Source organism: Phyllostomus discolor, chromosome 3 (genome assembly GCF_004126475.2).
Source record: "Phyllostomus discolor isolate MPI-MPIP mPhyDis1 chromosome 3, mPhyDis1.pri.v3, whole genome shotgun sequence".
In the NCBI taxonomy this organism is placed as follows: Eukaryota; Metazoa; Chordata; class Mammalia; order Chiroptera; family Phyllostomidae; genus Phyllostomus; species Phyllostomus discolor.
In genome coordinates, this window is record NC_040905.2 from 42,741,007 (window position 1) to 42,764,858 (window position 23,852).

Genomic DNA, 23,852 nt, shown 5'->3' on the forward strand with positions numbered 1-23,852 from the left:
GAATCTCCTTCATCCAGAGTCAAACTTTTTTAAAACATGGGGAAGAGGATGGCGGCCTTGCGATGACTCTCAGGAGGGGTTAAGCACACCCTTAACTACCTCTCCTTCGTCCTTGGGGTGGGCGGGGGGGCGCGCGGACTGGCAGGAGCTCCCAGCGGGAGTCCTGACAAAGCCGGGCGGGGCAAGGCTTGGCTCGGCCCCGCCCCGGGAGCCTGATCCCGGTTTCACTGCCGCGGGCTGTGTGCGCGCTCTTCCGGCGGCCGCACAGGTGAGGGGGGTCCCAGGGGTGGGGCCCACGTGACCGGGACTCGGGCGGGGAGGGGCTTGCGCTTCCACCGCAGGTGCGCGGGCGGCGAGGGGTTTGGTGCCTCGGAGCTTCCTCCGCCCGCGGCGCTCAACGCCCAGCCTGGCCACAACCTGCGGGTGGAGGCCGGTGCCCTGGGCGGTGAGGAGGAAGCGGGGCCAGGCGTCCGGAGGGCCCGGTGTCCCGCCTAGTCTCACTGGGGAGACAGGTGCGCAGGACGCGGGCCGCGCGCGCCGCAGTTTTTCCGGGCTCGGGGATCCTGGTTATTGGGAGACAGGCCTGGCTGAGCCGGCTTAGTTCCGGCCACTTTGGGGTGGAATCTGGGAAGACCGAGAGTGGATTTTCGCTTAGAGACTCGAAGACGGAGCACGCACGCAGGGTGGGCAGAGCACAGGGGCCAAGCGAGGTAGGTGGCACACGCACGCCGAGCGGCTGACTCGGGAAACGCCTGAGCGGAGGTGTTCCGTGGCCCCTGGTCACTCACTTGTGGGTGAAGTTGAAGATCTCGGGACTTTCCCAGCCCCGCTGGAGGCCCCCAGACGTCCGAAATCTTCTCCTTTCATGGGCCCGGTAAAATTTTACAACCTGCTAAAGCAGTGGCTCTGTTGGTGTAAAGGTGACCAAACTCGATTCCTGGGACACGTTGTGGGGAGAGCCGGAGCAGAGGAGGGGGCGCTTCTCTCACCGCAGTGGCTTTCCCAGATCTGTTCCCAAGAACGCAGTGAGGGGTCGGGCCTGGACAAAACAAAGACCCACTGCACCTCTGTGTGCCGAGTGGCTCCCAATGACACGCGTATCCACAGGTTTGCGATGTGCTAAAATAAAGCTGACCGTTCCCTTCTCACACCACATATTTGGTTCTTCCACAAATCTTCAGATTTATGTGTTTTGCTTTTATTTAAACATTGATAGGGTGATCTAATTCAAATAAGCCACCTTTTACAGGTGCAGATATATCCATTACAATTAGAAGCACATCTTTTTTTGTATACTAGTGAGCTAAATTAAGCCATGGGGTATCCTTTAAATGTATATACATTATAGTATAGATATTGAGGGCTGTTATGTAAAATTTGCTAAAGTTACTTGTGCTTTTACTTCTACTCTTCTTAGGAAAATGTACTTCAAAACTACAGTAGTACTTTGCATTCTGGAATGTAAACTTTTCAGATAAAGATAAGAAACAGAGACAACAATTAATTGCTATCATTTATAGAACTCCTACTTTGCTTTGGGCACCATGCTGGGACTATCATAGTTAATTCTCTAAAACCCAAGTGCCCTGTTTAGAAGACCCCCAAATGTAAACTCCATCTCTACCCATTTCCTGCATGATTCTATCTAACCCGTGGCAGCACGTGCCCTTCTGTATATAGACTGCCTACGTAACATCACCTGGATTTCAAACTCTCTGAGGCTGCTTCTCCCCAAGGCTACACTAGAGGAGTGAAATGTCGCAGGTGAAATGATCTGATGTACGGTTTGCTTCAAAGTATTGTATTGACAGAGGGAATAAGGTAGGGGATATAGATGCAACAAGATTGGTCATAAGTTGATAATCACTGAAGTTGAAGTTAATGGGTATATAGGAGTTCATAATACTGTTCTTTCCACTTTTATTGAGTTTGAAAATATCTATTAAAAAGTTTATCTCGGCCCTGGCTGGCATAGCTCAGTGGATTGAGCACGGGCTGTGAACCAAAGTGTCACAGGTTCGATTCCCAGTCAGGGTACATGCCTGGGTTGCAGGCCATGACCCCCAGCAACTGCACATTGATGTCTCTCTCTCTCACTCTCTCCCTCCCTTCCCTCTCTAAAAATAAATAAATAAAATCTTTAAAAAATAAATCCCATTTAAAAAAAAAGTTTATCTCCATTGCTACCACCATGGCCCACTGGATTATTTCACTGGCCTCCTAGCCAGTCTCCCTGATTTCATGCTTGTCTCCTGTACTCTCAACACAGCAACTGGAGAGATCCTATTAAAACATGGCCAGTGTGGCTCCGTTGGTTGGAGTGACGTGGTTGTGGGTTCAATCTCCGCTCATGGCACAGGTTGCGTGTTTATGGGTGCATATGGTAGGCAACTGATCAATGGTTCTCTCCCACATTGATGTCTCTCTCCCCCCACTGTCCCCCCAAAAAATCAGGTGAGTCACTTCTCTACTCAGAATCCTCCAGTGGCTCCTTATCTCACTCCCAAGTAAAAGCCAAAATCCTTTCCAGTGGTTTTCAAGGCCCTCGTGGCTCAGATGGCCTCAATTCTCCGTCTCACTCCCTCTGCTGCTGCCACACTGGCCTCCATGCCCTAATACTTCAACATGCCAGTCACTCTTTCAAGGCCTTTGCCCTAGCTGCTCCATCTACCTGGAATACTTCCCCCTGGAATACCTGCCTGGCTTCCTCCTTTACCTCCTTTATTTCTATATTCAGATGTCACATTCTCTATGGAAACTTCCTTGGTCATTCTATTTAACACCCTGTTAAACAGGAACCTAGGGAATACATGTAACACCCTGCCCACAATGCACTCCTTATCCCCTTTCTTAACTTTGTTCCTTAAAGTTCCCTATACTTCATTCCCCTTATCTATCATCTGTCACTCCCCCATTGGAATATAAGCTCCACGAAGACAGAGATGTCAGTCGGCTTCATTCACTGATACACTTTCAGCATGGTGCACAGCACTGATACGCCTGGTATGTGGCAGGCGTTCAGTGAATATTTATTGAACGATCAGTCTCCGTTTTACAAAGTAAAATAAAACAAGCCTTAGGAATTTCTAAATAGTTCAATATCATTAGGTGGAATTATCCTTTTAAATTGTGATACCACCTACATAGTGTCAAGTACAATGCCGTGTGCCCAGTGAATCTTCAGGTAAATACATACTTATAAGCAATTTGAGGGAGAAATTCATGTGCTATAAACCCACCCAGTAGTTACAGTAGCAAATGCTTCCCTTCGTTTTGTATTTGTGTCCACATTACTGATTTTATGAAGGAAATCAACAGGTTAAATAAAAGTGCCTTTTCTATGCTTTATTTTTTAGGCGGATTGAATACCCTCCAGAGTGACTTCCGAGTCTCCATGGCAACAGCAGTGCCTTTAGATAATTGCTCTGGAAAGAGCGGTATACCAGGTCATTGCTGCTGTTCTGTGTTGTACTTTTGGGGACTCTTCACCTTTGGTGATTTTTTTTTCTCTGAGAAACCAGTTGTGTTTTGTTTTGTTTTTTTTTAATAAGGAGAAGGAGAGAAACATCAATATGTGGATGCCTCTCACATGACCCCAGGTGGGACCTGGCCTGCAACCCAGGCATATGCCCCAACTGGGAATCAAACCCACGACCCTATGGTTCACAGGCCAGCACTCAACCACTGAGCCACACCAGCCAGGGCAGAGAGACCAGTTTATAAAGTCTAGTATCAAGTGTTACTATTTTAGAGTGGAAGGAGCAATGCCCCTACACCGACTTTCCTGACTTAGGAAGGAAAGGGGCTCTTCACTCCCTGTGTTTAACAGGCTCCTTCTCCTGGGCCATTCATTCCAAAGCAGATTTGAGTTAATGAAAACGAGGAGTTATTTGCTGACCTATCACGTTTTGGTATGCTTACACTCTTAAATATTTTGATTTAGCTGTTTGAGGAAAGGACTCTACTTGGAATGTGGTAGCATCCTACTTTGTTAAATTTAGTCTTATTTTTGTTTTTTTACATTTGATTGTTTACAGAACTCATAAGTTAGACTTACAAATGTTTTAATTTAGAGCTAATATTTAAAATTTGATTGCCCTTAAAATTGTATAGAATGATGACTGTATGCCTGGCTAACATTAATTGTTACATATGTTTAAGATATACATATTTATGTTATCACTTTTTTAAAGTTTTTATTTATTTTTAGAGAAGGGAAGGGAGGAAGAGAAACATCAATTCATGGTTGCCTCTCAAATGCCCCCTACTGGGGACCTGGCCCACAACACAGGCATGTGCCCTGACTGAAAATTGAACCAGTAACCCTTTGGTTTGGAGGCCAGCACTCAATCCACTAAGCCACACCAACCAGGCCTATGTTATTATTTTATATATCATAATAGACATGGCCATATTGGTTTCCTAAATGTGATCATTCACTACTAAGTTAATTAAATCAGCCTCATTGAAATAATAAAAAACTAAGTATAAATGATGACTTTAATCTTGGCCACAGGTCTAGAAATCACAAATGTCGTCAAATGATGGAAGATCCAGGAATAGGCACTACGATGAGGTCCCAAGGGACTTGGCCTATGAAGATGGCACCATAAGAACCCTGCAGACTCTTCGTGACAGTGAGCTGGCTGTGAGCGCTGATCCTTTGCCACCGCCCCCTCTCCCATTACAGCCACCATTCGGCCCTGACTTCTACTCAAGTGACACAGAGGAACCGGCCATAGCACCGGATCTCAAACCTGTAAGGCGCTTTGTCCCTGAGTCCTGGAAGAACTTCTTCAGAGGGAAGAAAAAGGACCCAGAATGGGATAAGCCAGTGTCAGACATCAGATACATTTCCGATGGAGTGGAGTGTTCACCTCCAGCGTCTCCAGGGAGAGCAAACCACCGTTCACCCCCCGACTCCTGCAAAGATCCTTACGGAGAGTCAGAAGGAACCTTTAATTCCCGGAAGGAGGCTGAAGCGATGCTTCCCCAGGATCCCTATGGATCTCTAAGCCGACACACACAAACAGCTCTCACATACAGTGAGAAGGTAGAGGCGTATAACCTGAGGTATTCCTACATGAAGTCGTGGCCTGGCCTGCTGAGAATTCTGGGTGTGGTGGAGCTCCTTCTGGGGGCCGGCGTCTTCGCTTGTGTCACAGCTTACATTCACAAGGACAGTGAGTGGTATAACATGTTTGGCTATTCCCCGCCCACTGCCATGGGAGGCATTGGTGGCCTGGGCAGTATATATGGGGGCTATTACTACAGTGGCCCCAAGACTCCTTTTGTACTTGTGGTTGCTGGATTAGCTTGGGTCACCACCATTATTATTCTGGTTCTTGGCATGTCCATGTATTATCAGACCATTCTTTTGGACTCTAACTGGTGGCCCCTAACTGAATTTGGAATTAACGTGGCCTTGTTTATTTTGTATATGGCCGCAGCCATAGTCTATGTGAATGATATCAACCGAGGTGGACTCTGCTACTATCCATTATTTAATACGCCGGTGAATGCAGTGTTCTGCCGGGTGGAGGGAGGACAGATAGCAGCGATGGTGTTCCTGTTCGTCACCATGATTGTTTACCTCATTAGTGCTTTGGTTTGCCTCAAGTTGTGGAGGCATGAGGCAGCCCGGAGACACAGGGAGTACATGGAACAACAGGAGGTAAGGAATTTCAGTCTTTCATTTGTTTTTAGTGGTTTTTTTCTGTTATTCACTCTCTTGTTAAACCATAGACCTACTTTTGCCCCACCCCTGTATTGTTCTCAAAACAAAGATTTTTACAGAAGCCTTTTTTAAGAAGATGATGTAAAGTTCAAAAGGCCCTAGCCCAGCGTCTGACATGCTGTGACTGGGGCAGCCCACTCTGGTGGGTCACTTTTGCGCAGACCTGCAGGTAGACACCAGATACGTAACATAATTTAGAGTTTGTTGGCTGCATTGGTATGTCCTTCTGGTGCCTAAGGGGAAAACATAGCTACTGAATTCCTGCAAAGAAGAAGAACATATTCAGTAATAAAATGTCTTATCGTTGAAGTAAGTTTTAGAACAATCTTGATTCTTTAGCATGGTGAGACAATAAAAAACACAGTTTTGCAGTTAGAGGAGGAAAGTGCTCATTTAAATCTGTTACGATGAGTTCCACTTTCTTGCAGCAAGCTAAGTAAAGTCAAGTAAGCATGTGGTGAACCATGTATGATTTTTTTCCCCAAGTATTGAGAGGTTGGGTTGTGAAAAACATACTCTGAAAATTTACTCAGGCATTTTGATGTTTCGTCCTTATTTTAGGTAGATGAATGCTCCAAAATTAGAATGGGAGCCATGTACTTGATTTCAGTTCTAAGATTTAACTAATTAAATATACAAAGGAGAAAGAAGGAGGGAGAGGATTAATAATAATAAAATCTAGAGGATAAGACTGCATCAAAGCCCTATTTAAAATAATTTTATTTAAACAGTAGCAAAATGTTAAGAGATGTTCTACTAGCTTCATTATACCCTGAAATAAGTTGTTTTGCTTTCTTCTTCTAAGAAGTGTCTAGTAGAATTTCCTCACACTGATGTCAGTATTTAACTTTTTCTTAATGTTAAATTAATTATATTATGTATGTTTTCCCACTTTTCCACATATCTCCTTATACTATATAATTGCACATGGTGTACAGGGTGGGCAGAAGTAGGTTTAAAGTTGTAATACAAATAAATAACACAATAATTAATAAATAGCAATACAAGAATAAACTGTTTCATGTACTCACAACTGTAGACCTACTTTTGCCCTACCCCTGCATATTGGGCAAAACTATAGATAAAAGATGAAACCTTGTCCTTATTTACTCAATAACCTATTTTTTTACTTACTGACCTATATACTTTTTTACTCTTTTACAAGAATCTTATGCATGACAGCAACAAAAAACTTGATTAAGTTTTTAACAAGTACCTTATGATTTATGGAGAACCTCAGCATGTTTCAATGTGAGCTATATTCTTTTGTCACAAAATATATTAATCTTACTAGAACTTGACATAGATTTAAGTTTTTCTAAAAGTTTGCCTTGGCATGTTAAGCATATTTCTTAAATTTACATCTGTGTATACAAAGTAAAGAACTTTAAATTCTAATCAGTGTGAAATCTAGGTAGTGAAACACACATATCCTCATAAGTTTATGTAAATTTAATAACAATAGAGTTCTTAATATCATTTCAAAATTCTACGTTATCTGTAATTGTCAACATAATACTTTCATTCTTTTCCCTTTGTCAACAAAAACTTGTTTTTATCAGGCTTTTCATAATGGCTAATTGGACTGGAATTTCCTCTGACGCTGGAGGCTGTGCCTCTTTGTGTTGCTGTATCTTCCTGAAAGTTAAACGATGTAATGGCCTGTGGCTTTTTTCTATTAATTTTATAATATAACTGTCTCAGACTCTTTAAATGTGCAAGGTAATGGGAGCCAAGAATAAAGAAAACCTAGGAGATGCAGAACAACTTACCTAACAGTCTCAACCATCTCCAAGTTTCCACCTCTGCTCTTTGTTCCTGATTGACAGGAAATTACAGATACCCCATCCCCTCTGGTTCTCCACCGGCCCATCGAAATCTGGCCAAAAGAGTGGAGGAACATCTGAAAACTAGAGAATCAACCTCTGTAGCATGGAGATTGGACTATAAATGCAGGTGGATGGCAATGATTGCAAAGTAACTTCGCATGCCTTTAAAAAATCATTTTAATTCTCTTTGTTCCAGATAAGTGAGCCATCATTTTCATCAAAAAGGAAAATGGTAAGAGAAGAACCTCACATTATATTTTATCTCTAGATTTGGTAAATACTTTTCTCTCTTATCTATAAATCTACAGAGTAGATCATCTGTCTGTGAAAGTGTATCTATTACATTGAGTTCCTAAAAGGACTTTCAGCTTTTTTCTAATACAAAAAGGATCAAATTAGATAAGGTTATTAATAGCTTCTTTACATTTTGTTAGATGAGAAGTTATGTAAGTGAATGTTGGTCCTCCTTACATGTTTAAATTTTAATCATTTTTTAAGCGAAGAAAATTCTCCCAAACTTTATGCAATCTCTTTAAAGTTCTTTCAGCTGCCAAATGTTGTGTCAGGAAAGAAATTTCTATTCCACCACTTATTAACTGTATGGTGGTAAGCAGGTGTCTAACTTTCTAATGCCTTGTTTTCTTCATCAATAAAATTGAAATAATAATACTTCCTACTCACAAGATTGCTGAGATGATCAAATGAGACGCTGTTATTATAGTTATTTACATATATAAAATAATTTAATATATTTTAATCATAATTTTATCTCATTGAAAAGTTCTCTCATTTCTTTAAAACCCTGACCCAAGTTATATGTTTATTGAATTTAGAGAGAGAGGTAGGGAGGGAGGTAAAGAGAGAGAGAGAAACAACAAAGTGGGAAACATCAATCAGTTGCCTCCTGTGCGTGTCTCATCTGGGGATCAAATCCGCAACCTAGGTATGTGCTCTGACTGGGGATTGAACCTGCAGTCTTTTGGTGTACAGGATGATGCTCCAACCAATTGAGCCACCCAGCCAGAGCAGAAAGTTCTTCATTAAGATATGGGTATTATTTCCAAGCAAAAGCTGAGAATCCAAGTTATTGGTTTGTTTCTTTCTTTGAAAAGATAGCATATTTACTTGGTTCAAAATTCAAAAGAAGCTGTAATACAAAGCCTTCTCTCACTCCTATACCTTGGCTTTCCAATTCTCCTACTTGGAGGCAGCCAGCGTTATTAGCCTCTTGTGTTTCCTTTCAGAAATGTGTTATGTATATATTCGCTCTCCTCCCCCATTTACACGAATGGTAGCATACCATACACACTGTTATGTCCCTTATTTTTCCACAATGCATTTCTAAGACATTTTCCTATTAGTACATAAAGACCTTCTGCTTTCTCTTTTTACAATTGCATGGTATTGCATTATGTGGACAAATCATAGTTTATTTAACCATAAATGAACATTTAGGTTATTTCCAGTCTTTCACTATTAAAAACAATCTTATAGTGAATAACCTTGTACATATAAGAATATGCTTGTACAAACTTCCCTTCATATATTTTGATCATCAGATTGTCCAATAGAAATTTTACCCATTCTCACTCCTACAGCATGGCAGGCCTTCTCACCCCCTGACCAACACAGTGTGTTGGGAAAGATGTCGACATCAGTCTGATGGCTGAAACCAGTGTCTCGTGTAGTTACCATTTCATTTCTCTTGTGAGGAGTGAGGCTCAGCATTTTCCCTGTTATATTTGCATTTCCTTTTCTATTAACTGTCATATCCTGTCTAGTTCTTTTTTTTGTTGGATTGCCAGTTTGTTCAAGCCCTTTGTTAAGTACATCCATTTTGAAAATACCTTTTATTGGTTCTTTTTAACTTTATTCTCTATAGCACACAAATATTCTTTGAAAGTATTCTCTTAATATGATGCACTAAGAAAAACACAGCATCACTTCTGTGATGTTCCTGCCAAAAATACTTTGTGCTGAAATAGGAGTGGGTGAAAAGCACAAAATACTTTGTGCTTTATGAAGTGGGTGAATAGTCTGCCCAAAGGATCGTGATTAATACATCAGTGTCATCATTAATTAATTCATTGAACAAACATGTGCCAGCCTGGCTGTGGGCCAGTGATATGAATACTACAAAGAGTATCATTGTATATACATACATGCATGCATGCATACATACATGAGTGTATATATGTAATTAGGGTAAAAAAGGGTATTATCTCCATTTTTCAGGGGCTTACAAATCTAGTGAAAAAGAAAAACACAGACACAAGATTATAGAGTATAATTGTGTGTGTGTGTGTGTATGTATGAGAAAGGGATCACAAGCATCAAGAACTATAAAATCAAACTAAATAATTTGCATAGAGATTTGTATTTCTCTGACATCTCCTAGGAAAGTCAATTTATGGATGATAATGTCAAACTTGGCATTGTTAATTGGTCATCACTGGGGATCTGTAACTAGCAACATTTTTTAAAGTCAATTGCATTATTTTTGACATATATGTAAACTCATCTGAATTGCAGCTGACAGGGTTCAACAGCTTTCCTGGATTATTTTGGATGTTCATCCATCTGTAGAAATAAGAGATAGCTGACCCATCCTGACTGAGCAGGCACGGTGCACGTGAGTTTCTCTCACAAGGCCGTGTGGACCTAGTGCTGCAAACCTGCACACTTTTGAAACGTTGTTCAGAGAATTAGAGAGAGACTGCTGTACTTTGTGTGCATGTATCTGCCTTTGCATTTGTTTTATTTTTGTTTTAACTTCCTGCTTCCCCTGTGTTTTAGTTTTGTGTTCATTCATTCAACATTTATTGCTGTCAGGATATACATTTCAATTAGACTTGTTCTAGCTCAGAGCTAAATGGATGCTCATTTTAAAGCTGTCTAAAATGTACGTATCACATGTACCTGAAAGTGATTATAGTAGTTCCCTTTAGGGGGGCACCTGGCTAACGGGGGGGGGGAACAGGGATAAAGGGAGACTTTTCATTATGTACCTTTTGGGCCTTTTGAACTGTTACATCATGATGTATATATGTTACCTATTAAATTTTTTTAAGTTTTTAAAGAATTAGATTAATACTCATTTCAGATACTGAGATCAGCAAAAAGGGCTGATGTTTAAATATTACTAACACTGGCCCCCCCTTTTTTTTTCGATTTAAATGCAACTTTCCTAGCTAACCCTATTGGCTGCCTTCCAATGTTAGTCCAGAGACATTAGCGAGTTTGACCAGCTGGGAGTCATCGTGAGGCTGGTTTTGGCAGATCATGGCCAGTACTCTCCTTCAAGACTGCCAGCATTGCCTTAACCCACTGGTAACTCCTACTGCCCCAGAGGGACCAACTAGGAAAGTCATAAATTCCACCCTGGCCCGGAATGTGTCACAGCCTTGTCAGAGTCCTAAAATAATGGTTACTGCATAACATGTCAAGTTCAAAGGGACTTTGGTTTAGAAGATAATCAGTATTGGAAAGACTTTATGAAGGAAAGGGGGCCTAAAAACTTACATATGCAGAAATTCACTTTCTAAAAGCTGACTCTCATTAATGGGTGATGTCAAAATCTGATATCTGAGTTGGCAAATCAGAGTGTGAACATTAGGAAATGTGTTTCAGAACATCCTCAGGGCAGAAGAGAAAAATCTGTTTGCTTTGTGGGGTTAAGGGTGACCACTCTGCAGGTGTTGACTGCTCAGCACCAGGCTGGACTGTCTCACTGAGCTGCAATATGGTGATGGTGTGGCAGTGGTGGTCATTCTTGGCCAGGGCAGAATTTGTGGGCTTCCTGGTCAGTCCCTTGCAGGTAGTAGGATTTACCAATGGGATTAAGTACAGAATAGAGTAAAAGGCTTGTCTGAATTGGAGGAACGTACCCCAAATGATAGAGTGGCCAGTGTCATTGGTGAGAATGTGGCTGAAGCAGGTTTCACATGTGGGACAGGATTAGAAAGCTCTGCCAGGGAGTTCAGGGTAGCTCTTTTGGACCACCCTAGGAGGTTGGTGCCCAGCATGTCCAGGGTGTGCTATGGAGTTCCAGATCCTGACAGGTCCTGGAATACTCAGGAATAACCTTAGCAGGGATGGAACCCCCATTCCTAGGACTCCTTTTAAAATTATATCAATCCAGTATATCCTTTCAAAGGCATCTTTTCCTGGGAGATGCATCAGTGTGAATCAGCATACATAGATGTATTTTATAGGCAGAAGGTAGACCTCCATGAGAGAGGACCTCATGACTTAACTGAGGAATCTCCCTTGGACTTACCAATCAGAAACCTTGTACAAGAGCTTGGATCTCTAGCTTCTCATTGGCTATGATTTTTGCCTGCTTCCTCCCTAGTCCCAAGCAGGGAAGAATTGGCAGACTGCCCTAGGAGAGGCATGCAGTGTGACGAAGGCAAAATAAGTTTTGGGATCAGGCAAATCTGAATTTGAGTACAAGATCAGCTACTTACTAGCTCTGTGATCCTGGGTAAATTACGTACCGTGTTTCTGAACTTCAGTTTTCTGTCACTTGTTTGGAACTGTTGGGCTTTCCCTTTAGCATTTAACAAATAGAATTTATAAAAAGGAAACAAGATTATTTTTAAAAGAAATAATATGCAGACATAAAGTAAGATCAAATAGAGACAGAAATAAATTCTAATAAATCCCTAAGTGCTGAGCAGAGTTCTTTCCCAAGCAAAAAAAAAAAAAAAAAAAAAAGCCAAAATCTAATCCAGGCATCAAAAGTAATGGTGTCATTTTGGGATCAGGGGCCTGTGCATCATTACATTATACACTCAGAGGGAGAAAGAATCAGAAATCGGGAAATGGACACTTCTTTAAAAAAAGATTTTATTTATTTATTTTTAGAGAGTGGGGGAAGAGAAAGACTGATCAGCTGCCTCTTGCGTGCTGCCCAACCAGGGACCTGGCCTGCAGCCCAGGCATGTGCCTTGGCCAGGAATTGAACCAGTGACCTGAGGGTGTGGGGGACGATGCTCAACCCCCTGAGCCACACCAGTCAGGGCTAGCTTTCCCTATTTCTAACATAACAGCATATTCATCAGCCCCTTTTTAATTTGAAAGACTTAGTAATTACATACAAAGCATTACTTATCCCATTGCTTAATTACTTTCTCTTGCCTCACAGTAAAGCTCCTCTGATATTTGCTGACAAAACTAGTTTTTACTAGAAGCAAAAAATGTGGTTTCTGGGGCTGTGTTCGTAATCAGGAATGCTGCTGGAGAGCAGTCAGGCCCAGGGCTAGAGCCCAGCGCTCCCTTCCCACGGAAGCTTAAAGTGATTTGATTCTTCCTCTCATGTCTAGTTTTGGACTTTTCCCCCCAGTAGGGTTTTCTGAACTAATGATCAGTGAGGTTCACCCTAAAAGTGTGGAAGGATATTTTAAGGACATAAAAATAAAACAAAAATTAAAGCAGATGAAATAGTTTTGGGGTTTTTTTGGAAATATTCTGGCTTCTTAAAACTGCCTCTTTATAGTAAAGGTTATGTCTTGGAAATAGAGATGGACAAGTAAGGAAAATGAATAGTTCCTGCTTGAAAAAAACTTTAACTGGAAAAAAAACCCAAACCCCTTATGGACTGTCCTGTGGACTGTTGTGCCCACTGTGAGGACCTGGGCCGAATTCGTGACTGCAGAGGAAGCCTGAGCTTGCCACCCTGGGCTGCTGCTGAGACTGCGGGGCCAGTGGGGCCAGCGGGGCCAGTGGTGTTCAGGGCCGCTCCCTGGGCCAGCAGTGTGAGAAATGGGTTGTTCGACAGAAACTGAAAAAGGAATGCCACGAAAAAGAACTCTTCTATATAAGCCAAAATATTCAACACCGTAATTCATTTTCAAGATTAAACATATCAGCACTCATTAGGATGAAGAAATGGCATCCTCACCAGCAGAGAAAAAAGCAGACTTTCCCTCAGAGCGTTCTGTTCCCACTCAAATTCGTGCTGTTTTGGGCCCAGTGGCTGGTGTGCCTTTCTGCACTGAGGCGACCTGGTTCCCCTTCACCTAGTGCCAGGTCTGGGAGCTTCTCCTTTTCCTAACACACCGCCCTCCCCCCCAGGGCTGGTGAGCACATCTGATCCTCTAATCTGGGCTGTGCTGTTTGGTGAGTTAAGAGCTAGTGGTTTTTAGAATGAGCTCATGTTAGACCAAACCTCAGAGGCAGCCCCAGAGATAGAAAGTCAGGAAACAAGGGATTTTATAAGCTGCCTGGCAAGGTTTTAACATCTCATTTTGTATTTGTTTTTGGTGGAGTAGGGGCTACTATCAGTTCAGTTTGAGTTTAATTAACAAGCCTGAGGCGAGGGCCCACGGGGGGCAGTGGAGGGGCGCTGATTGCCCTAAGGAGATGGCAGTGCCTGCCCCGCCCAGTGCAAATTCATTTCTAGCATGCTACCAGAACTTCGGGAAACTTCAGCATTGAACAGTATACAGCTAACTACACCAGTTTCCTCGTGTTACTCATTGAAAGTGTCAGTGAGCCAAAAAGTTCTGGGTTTTAATCATGGCTTTTCCACTCGTAGCTATGAGACCTTGGAGGAGATACTAAACCTCTCTGAACCTGGCTCTTGTATGTGTGAAGTGGAACCCCTTTCCTGGCATCCAGCAGCCTTACCAACTCAACTGGTATTCTGGGCACTGCTTAGCAGGGGCCTGAACACTCTCCCTAGCCCCAAAGCTGCGCATCCGTCTTAGCCTGCCTGTTCCAGGGCAGGTTTGCTGGGCCTTGCACCCCTACTGCCCTTCTTTTGGCTGTTTTAGCTCTTAAGGTCTGTCCCCCGTGTTTCCTCTCTGGGCTATGTCATCTTGCGTTCTTTCCCTTTCTTTTGAATGTACCATTTTTTACTAAAAAGGCCTTTAGGAGCTCCCCAGGGTAGAAACTAGGGTGACTTAAACCACCACCTCCAGGGTCCTCATGAGCTCTTCAGGGAATCGCAGGTTGCAGACACGTGGGCACAGTAAAGACACCCACCATCTCTCCTCTGGCTTCTTCGCTTGCCTTTCGGGCAGCGAGAACCGCAGCTCATGTCCCTCTCTGACCCCCTCAGTGGCTGCTTGTCATCGCTTCATCTCGGGTTCCGGTGTCATTTTTTCTTATTCCACTTGAGTAGATTTGTTCCACTTTTGTTCCCTGAAGTTATGTTGAATTACATTTTTATTCTTTTACAATTAGTTGGGGTATAAATCCAAAATAAATAAGGTACTTAAGACCCCGGATTCACCATTTCATCACCCATCCTTGACATATACATGATGGGGGTTGGAGGGTGTTCTGCCTGTTTTATGCTCGCCCATATCTCCATGTGAGTCCCTCCAGCTGTTACAGAAAGACTCAGAACAACTTTGTCAGTATAAAACTTGTAATTCTGAAGTGAGATGTTAGTTGCTGTTTCTACTTTGCATCTTCTTGGACCCTCCATTTTTTCTTCTAAGAGCGAATTCCATGTTTTCTTCTGCCTCTGTTTGTAAACAAATCCTCTTTTTCTCCCAAACTGTAGTGTGAAATGGCCATCAGTGGTGACAGACAGAAAGACCAAGAAGTTAATTTCAAAGAATTGAGGGCAACAAAAATGAAGCCGGAAGTACTGAGTAGACACATTCCTGCAGGCCACATCCCTAAACCCGTCGTGTTGCCTGACTATGTGGCGTGAGTATCGGTCTCAATCTTCAGGATAGGAACTGAGAGGTTCTGTTTGGGCTTTTCGTGTTCCTGTTTGTCTCTAAGTTAATCCTCTCTGCCTGAACTCATCTATGTTTGAACAGTTGTTTCTTACCTGGGAGATAGTGTATTGAATTGAAGGTGCAACATGGTCAGTGAGGAATAAGCTGAGCTGATTTCCCATGTGGCTTGTTGTAGTGAAAAGTTACCACTTTGGTTAATTTTTCCCCCCAGAAAGTACCCTGTGATTCAGACGGATGATGAACGAGAACGCTACAAAGCTGTGTTCCAAGACCAGTTTTCCGAGTACAAAGAGCTCTCTGCAGAAGTTCAAGCCGTCTTGAGGAAGTTTGATGAGCTGGATGCAGTGATGAGCAGGCTGCCACATCATTCAGGAAACCAGCAGGTCAGTGTCTACAGCTGCCTGGGAAGACTGGTAGTTAGGAAAGGAAAGATCTGACCTTTTTTAAAATGCAGACAAGCCATAACCACATGTGTCTGCTGTCTGTCTAGGAAAGTCACTTGAGGTCTTCAAGGTGACTAGTCAAGGTTACAATTCAAATTATATAATTGAATGTCTTCAGCCTTCAATTGTTAAACAATATTTTCTTATCTACATCAAGTATGAATTTAGCAAAGATACATACTAAGTCAATCAGGGTCCCAATGGAGAAAGATGGCACACGTAAACTCAGATACTTTGAGGAAGTTTTATTCACAAAGGAGTGGGTGGTGTGCCTAGGAGCCCCAAGGGGCCCTGCATTCTCCAGCAGCCAGTGATAGCTGAGCGGGAGCCACTCCAGGCCCAGAGAGCGCAGTGGGGGAGAGCGCAGAGCGGGTCTGAAGCTGCAGATGTGAGCTGCTGGGCACCTGAGCCAGTCTGAGAAAGGTGACCTTGGCGGAGGGGAAAGCCAGGTGAGGAGGGCAGCACTTTCTGTAATGTTCTTTTCCTTTTCCTATAAGTGCCTTCTTATTTCATATTTTATTCTTCACTTTTTAGCTAATGTACAAACTTTTTTTATTGAAATACAATTCACATGCCATAAAATGCACCCTTTTTAACTGTATAATTAGCTGATTTTAGTGTATTCACCAAGTCAGAGTCATACAACCATCACCACTCCCTAATTCCAGAACACTTTCATCACCCCATGAACAAGTAGCCCTTACTCCCATTCCCACCTGTCTCCAGCCTTTGGCAACTGCCAGTGTGCTTTCTGTCTATGGATTTGCTTCTTTTGAACCTTTCATATACATGCAGTGATACAATGTGGCCTTTAGTGTCTGCCTTCTTTCACTTGGTATAATGTTTTCAAGGTTCATCTATATTGTGTTGTAGCAAGGATCTGTACTTTGTTCTTTTTTGTAGTGGGACAATAACATTCCATTATTTGGATATACGGCTTATCAGTTGATGGACATTGGGGTTGTTTCCACTTTTTGACTACTAGAATAATGCTGCTGTGAACATTTGCATGTACTATCCTGTCCTTTTTAAAGAGGATGTATTAATTTAATCTATTATTTGTATAATTAAAATTTTAAGAATTCACACAGCGTTTTAAAATAATTTCAAAAAGATTAATGTATGGATATATAATAGATATATGTTTTGTATTATATATACACACATATACATATTCTTTTAGATCCATATAAGTTGGGCATTCTTATTTTAACCACAGACTTTTAAGTGTGCATTTAAATCGGTTATAATTATGAGCTAGCTAAGCCAAGCATGTAGAGTAGTGACATTTTCCCAATCCTGGAGCAATGCGATAATGTTGGCTAAGTGACACTAGTACCAGGAAACAGGAAAAACCCAGCAACTACTACAGGTCAAGGGTCAATTAGTACCATTTGGAGAGCAAGCAAGGTCCACGGGTCCACAAAGGGTGACCACATTTATAGGGCCTCCAGGAACAAGTGGCCCAGGAGTCTGGATTAGCACAGGATGGGAACCTCGAGCTGATTGACAGACAGGATGCTGAGAAACCCAACTGAGACAGGTAGCTCTGAGCCTATACCCAGTGGTCTCTGGTTTGAGGGCTTGGTGTGACTGGGCCAGGGCTCAGGCATGACAGTCTGCAGTTGGGGCTGAGAGACTGAGTCCTCCCCTGACATTTCTACACGGTACCTACAGTAGTCATGTCCTCTGGGTTTTAGCATGGTATGGCAAGTGAGAAGCCCAGTGACTGGGCCACACTTAGTCTCGGTGTCTCCTCCAGTCCTTATCTAAAGTAGAAATATTAATTGTATCACAAATGTTCACTTCTCTTTGGCCACAGGCGGAGCTTTGCCATGGGCAGGAGTCTGCCAGTAAAGCTCACTCATTCCCCAGCACGTCCCCAGGGAGCCACGTCAAGGCCCAGTGGGCTCACTTAGAGGCACACGTTCTCCCACCAGCCTGGTTGTGGCCCTTGAAAAACGAAACAATTGGCCCTGGCTGGTATGGCTCGGTGGATTGAGTGCTGGCCTGTGAACCAAAGGGTCACCAGTTTGATTCCCAGTCAGGGCACATGCCTGGGTTACAGGCCAGGTCCCCAGTAGGGGGTGTGGGAGAGGCAACCACACATTGATGTTTCCCTCTCTCCTTCTCTTCTTCTCTCTCTAAAAATAAATAAATAAAATCTTTTAAAAAATGAAACAATTGCATGGCTTTTCTAAGCCCATAAAATACCAATATTGCTCAAAATCATTCCTCTGGTCCTCCCTCTCTTAAATTCAGTTTCTCACACAGACTCTAGCATAGGTTTTACCACTCAGTTCTGTGTGCGTCTCCGGCACAGCAGCCCTGGCCCCAGGCTTCTAGTTTGCTTCCAGTCCAGGACCTGTTAACATAGATGACAGCTGCGTCTCCAGATCCATCTCTCTGCAGGCAGCCTGCACAGCACAAATGCTACTCATGGTTGTAGTATGTAAAAGACATTGAGGAATTAAAATGTATTGGGAGAAGCATGTGGGTAAGTGATAGAAAATGTTCTCAGGGGGCCCTGGCTGGTGGATTGAGTGCCGGCCTGCGAACCAAAGGGTCACCGGTTTGATTCCCAGTCCAGGCGCATGCCTGGGTTGCAGTCCAGGTCCCCAGTAGGGGGTGTGTGAGAAGCAACCACACATAGATGTTTCTCTTCTTCTCCCTCTTTTGCTCTCTCTCTAAAAATAAATAAGTCCTTAAAAAAGAAAACGCTTTTAGAACTATAAATTATAACATTTTGTTTTTTTATTTATTAGGTTTATAGTATCTAACGGTCTCTATAGCATAGGTTTCATGGATAAATGAAGGCATTGTTCTAGTCATCTGTTCCCTTTGGATAGGCCATTCAACCCCTTAACAAATTCCATGTTTATTATAAAACTTAGAATAAAGTTAGAAGGAACATTATATTAGCTATTTCCAAAAATCGAATATTTTCAACCTCTGAATCTCAATACCAAATAACATGAAAAATAGCTTATCAACAGGGGTGAAAATTATGCCTAATAATAGGTTTATAAATAATAGGTTTATTATTATTTATAGGTCTATTATTATTTATAGGCTTATAAATAATAGGCCTATAAATAATAATAAGTTAATAAATTATCCTTAATAATGTGGTCATTATGTGCCAGGCACTTTACAAGGATCATTTCAAAGACTTCTCACAACCCTATGAGGTAGTTAGAGTTATTTCCATTTACCAATAAGGAGACTGAGCCTTGGGAGGAGTAAAGATCAAGGTCACAGAGCTGGCAGGCAGAGGCACTGGGACCCAGTTCTGGTTTCACGCAGGCAGGGCCTTTCTGCTCACCCTCAGTCCCACCGCCTGGCCGATAGTAAGACCTCAGATGTCCAGTGAATCAGATTCTTGCACATGAATACTGTCATTATAGTCTTAGGTAAAAATTGCTTTCTGTTCTAATTCCCAGTGTACTTTGAGACATTCTTGAAATTTGTAAGTGCAAGTGTTTTAATTCAAGTATACAATATGCTTTTCTTAGGAACGTGAGAGAATTTCAAGAATCCTTGAAGAGTTTAAGAAAAAGAAGAAGGTGAGTAAAACCATTTTCTTCTTCAAAGTACATTCTTATCCAGGTGCAATGGAAACAACTGACAGACTTTAGATTCTTTTAGCTAAAGTACTTCTTTTTTTTGAATTTCTTAAGATGCCCCTTGTTAGGGAGCAGGGGCGCCTGCTGGACACCTTTTCTTCCTATCTCTGTTCTGACTACGTTCTGCTGTGTCCTGGTCGAGCCACCTAGACACATGAGCACTGATGCGGTACTCACCACCCACATTTCCTTCAGAAACACGACCTTATTTTACCTGTTTCTAACTCCTTCCTTAATTACACAAATCAGTAGAGGCCCAAGAGAGCTTTTATTAAACGTTTCTATACTCACTTTTTTATGTATTTTAAACTACCAAAGTTAGCCTTGGCTGGTGTGGCTCAGTGGATTGAGTGCCCTTCTGTGAACCAAAGGGTTGCCAGTTCGATTTCCAGTCAGGGCACATTGCCTGGATTGCAGGCCAGGTCCCCAGTAGAGAGTGCGTGAGAGGCAACCACACATTGATGTTTCTCTCCCTCTCTTTCTCCCTCCCCTCCCCTCTCTACAAATAAGTAAATTAAATCTTTAAAAAAAATAAACTACTAAAGTTAAAGGTAGTTTGCCTTTCTCAAATTTGCTGTGAACCTAAAACTATTCTAAAAAATAAAGTCTATTAAAAACTGATTATCTTACAAGGCAGATTTTTATATCTGCAGGAAAATCTTCCAGGAAGGGTCATTTTCTGGGTGATAATGTATGTGTCTGTGTTTTGGGGGTTTTCTTGTTGAGAAGGCAGAGGCTGATAGAACAACTGTGTTTCTTTTTTAGGATCCTACATTTCTGGAAAAAAAAGAACGCTGTGATTATCTAAAGAATAAACTTTCTCACATAAAGCAAAGAATTCAAGAATATGATAAAGTAATGAATTGGGATGTTCAAAGTTATTCTTAAACCTTATTTGAAACCACTCTTTTATATGAAACTTCATATTTATTTACTGTCTTTTTTATGTCAGTTTCTGTGATAAAGAAGCAAGCTCTTCCTGAATCAGTCTCTACTTGGTTTAGCTGGAATGCAATGTTAGAACAGTATGATTTCACTTCAGCATTTCAGAAAAACAAATGTGCTAAGGGCCTTTACTAAGCATGGAGGAAACTGTATTCATCTGTGTACAATTTATGTTGAAATTAAAAGTGATTTAGAGATCACATTCTCAGGCGTGGAAGCGAGTATCGGTTCTAGTGCTGAGAATGGATCGATTCCGGTGCTGTAGAGTATTAATTTTACCTTTTTGACTCAGGCGGGTTCCTAAGAGTTTCTAGGACAAACTTCCCTTCCTGGCCACAGCTGTCATTGTTTTCCCTTGAAAGGGGTTTGAATGCAAGATAAACATTTTCAAGCCTGATGGTCTTGGGCAAGTTGCGCAATCTCTCTGTGCCTATTTCTTCATCTGTAAAACACAGCTGATAATAGTGCCTACCTCATAGGGTGGTTAGGAGGATTAAATGAGTGAGTATTTGTGAGGTACTTAGAACAGAGTCTGGCACCTTGCTAGCACCACGCTGTTGTTTGTGAAATCTGTAGGAAAACATATGTGAGGTGAATAAACTACCTAGAATGTCTCAAGGAAAGGTCCTTAATGAGCAAGCCTGACCAGCTAACCAAAAGGCCATGTGTCTCATGACCTTCTCTCCTATGCTGTTAATAACTAAGCAGATGTTTCCCTGTGGTTTTGTGCCCACTGGGGTCCAACACAGACTTCCCGTCTTGAACCAGTGTCACTGTGCACACACGTCCACAGCCCAGCCCTTCCTGTTCACGGCACCTCACGCAGGACTGTATGGGTGTCGTTGCCTCTTCTCTCTCGTTTGGATGTTTATCCTCGGGCCCCATGATGTTGCCTTGACTTAGAATCCCCCCCTTTTGTTTATTGGGATGCTTCATCTTCCCAAGAATTATCTTTGCTTTGGGGCTTTATTCAAGAGAAATGTTTTATTTTTATTAGTATGAACAATGAACTGCCTTAAAAAGTTTTTTTAAAAAAATCATTGCTACCAGATCCTGTTCAGCAGCATCTATTTTGTAATTTCCCGGGGTTAGAAATAAATTTCTGCTTAATATAGCTGCCATTCAAACAATTCACGTTCAAAGAATTTTCTCAAGTGAAACCACAGAAAAGCATGGAAAAGCAGAGGGTTAAGAAGTGTGGGTTCCTGAATGAATCTCCTGGTTTTCCTTTGTCAGTGAAATCTGACTGTGTGTTGTTAGTGTTTTGATACCATGGTCCTCTGACTGCTCAACGCCCTGAGAGTCTTAAGGGGTGAGACCTAGGGCAGCATGAGGCCCCTCCTGGAAGCCCACTTCAGTTGGAACAGCTTCACTTTCTGTTTTATGCATTGGGCCCCATGCTCACATTTTACTTAAGAATATCAATGCTTAAAAAAAAAGATAAAATAATTCCATTTTGATAGACTGTAAAGAGTTAGATTAATATCGAAATGAACTGTTAAGGAAACTTAACTCTGTGAAACTTGATTCTGTTATAATTGTGTTATTTTTCCAAAACCACTGTTGTAACACTGGACTTAAGTTTTTTTTATGTCAGTATCTAGGCATATTAAAATTTTAGTTGTTTTGCTGCTCTAGCATTCCTGTGTTGACTGGGTGTGTTCTTGCAAATATTTAACATTATCATAAAATAAACTAGAAAATCATTGAAAACCTGTGGGTCATGACATTCAGGTGGCTATTTTCCCCTCCCCCATTATTTGCAAGAATTCAAAGTCAAGGCCACTGAGTTGCTTGCCACAGGCTGCCGTCACAAAGTACCACAAGCCGAGTGGCTTAAAACCACAGCAGTGTACTGTCTCAGTTTTGCAGGCTAGAAGTCTGAATCACAGCGTCAGCAGGGCCCAGTTCCCTGGGGAGGATCCTGCCTAGCCTCCCGTGGTTTCCTGGCAATCTTTGGTGTGCCGTGGCTTCTATATGTATCACCTAAATCCTCTGTCTTCACACAGCTGTCTTCCTGTAGGGACACCAGTCATACTGGGTTAGTGACCCACCCTCAGTAGGATGACCTCATCTTTTTTTTCAAGTCAGCAGGTATTTATTCAGTTCAATATAACAAGCAAAATGGTTACAAACCATTATTATTTTTCAAATGCCTCAAATATACTGGAATTTTTTCTATTTACAAAAGTAGTACATGCAAATTGTAGGAACTTTTTGAAAAGCAGAGTGTAAAGGAAAATTATAAGTACCAATAATCTCACTGCTTAAAGGTGGCTACTGTTAATATTTGATATATTTCCTTCTTCTGTCTCTACAGTTTTCCCATCACCATTATCCCTCCCACACCCTCTTCTACCTCCACCCACTTTCCTCCCCTGGATGACCTCATCATAACTGATTACACCTTCAAAGACCTTGTTTCCAAATAACATCACATTCTGAGGTACCAGAGGTTAGGTATTCAGCATATCTTTTGGGGATGAGGGGACACAATTCAACCCATATAACAGCCACATTTGGCAAGGTGCGGTTCAAAAGATAATTCTCTGTACATTTTTTCCCTCCACCTGACTTGAACATATATTCTAATTTGAAACATAGTAAGAGAATATGTCAGTAATGTCTGAAACTTGGAAAGAGGAAAGCATATATTCTTCACCTGTTCACTTGGGTTTGCTGTTTATGTGCCAGATGCTTTCATTGAACGGGTGGTATTGTAGCATTGAAGACAGTGATAAACAGAAAGAGACCACACAGTTACTGTCTAACAGGAGGTGTGAAGGTGAAGACGAGATGTACACATTTTTATGTGCATTTCTACAGATGGTGTGCATAATAAACCTGATACTGAAATGCACCAGTGTTCAAAAGATAAACAATATAAGAAAAATCTGTAATTTTTTTCTGACTCCCATCTATCTAAAAGAAAAAATTATCGTGGAAAAAATTATAAAGGGAAAACAAGAAAAATAGTATAAAAGCTTAGTAAATAAAAGTCCCGCCATATCAGTTTCACTCCCTGGTGATATATACTGTTTGGAGCACACCCTTCCAGTCTGTCTGTGGTACATACAATTACTTTAAAAGTATCTACTTTAATATTTTAAATGTGTTTTTTTCTAAAAAGAGGGTCTGGCAGGCTGCACCAGCCTGTGGTGGGGAGGCAGGGGAGCATCACAGGTGGGAAGGATAGCCAGCCCTGTGGACCGAGAATGGGGGCTTCTGGGCTCGCTGCGACCAAGGCTCCAGCTCCTACTGAAAGAGCTTGACAGGTGAACTTCTTCCAGCATCAGCGTCCTTATCTGGGGATAAATAATATATATGGCCTGATGAAATTGTTGTGAAAATTAAATGCAATAATGTACATAAAATACCAGGAAGATACTTGCTCAATAAGTGGTGGTTGGATATTCAAATACTGTTTTCATTGAGTTAGATAATGAGTTGACTACTTTAAAGGCAGAATATCAGAATGACTATTTAATAACAATGACAAAAGGCTTTTTCAGAAAGTATATAGGTAATGCATTTATTATAAAAAATGAAGATGAGCTTCTAGTCTTCCAAAT

The 23,852-nt window shown here is 41.9% G+C and overlaps 1 protein-coding gene and 1 long non-coding RNA gene across 4 annotated transcripts; one reads left to right on the top strand and one right to left on the bottom strand.

Moving 5' to 3' along the window:
• Positions 1–169: 169 nt before the first annotated feature.
• On the top strand, positions 170–22,456 carry MARVELD2 (MARVEL domain containing 2). 3 transcript variants are annotated; one of them, XM_028529908.2, is made up of 7 exons: positions 170–268; positions 4,517–5,674; positions 7,763–7,798; positions 15,083–15,231; positions 15,478–15,649; positions 19,225–19,275; positions 20,101–22,456. In XM_028529908.2, exons 2-7 carry the CDS (start codon positions 4,532–4,534, stop codon positions 20,221–20,223), a joined length of 1,674 nt encoding a protein of 557 aa, XP_028385709.1. In that variant the 5' UTR covers positions 170–268; positions 4,517–4,531; the 3' UTR covers positions 20,224–22,456. The 3 variants fall into 3 exon arrangements, with proteins under 3 accessions (XP_028385709.1, XP_035876260.1, XP_035876261.1); XM_036020367.1 differs by lacking the exon at positions 170–268 and adding an exon at positions 307–710; XM_036020368.1 differs by lacking the exons at positions 170–268; positions 7,763–7,798 and adding an exon at positions 307–710.
• On the bottom strand, positions 8,822–23,024 carry LOC118499458. The gene is made up of 3 exons (XR_004901943.1): positions 22,943–23,024; positions 22,137–22,139; positions 8,822–8,834 (listed from the first exon to the last, which is right to left on the bottom strand). It is a non-coding gene; the product is annotated as an uncharacterized LOC118499458 (long non-coding RNA).
• Positions 23,025–23,852: the final 828 nt, after the last annotated feature.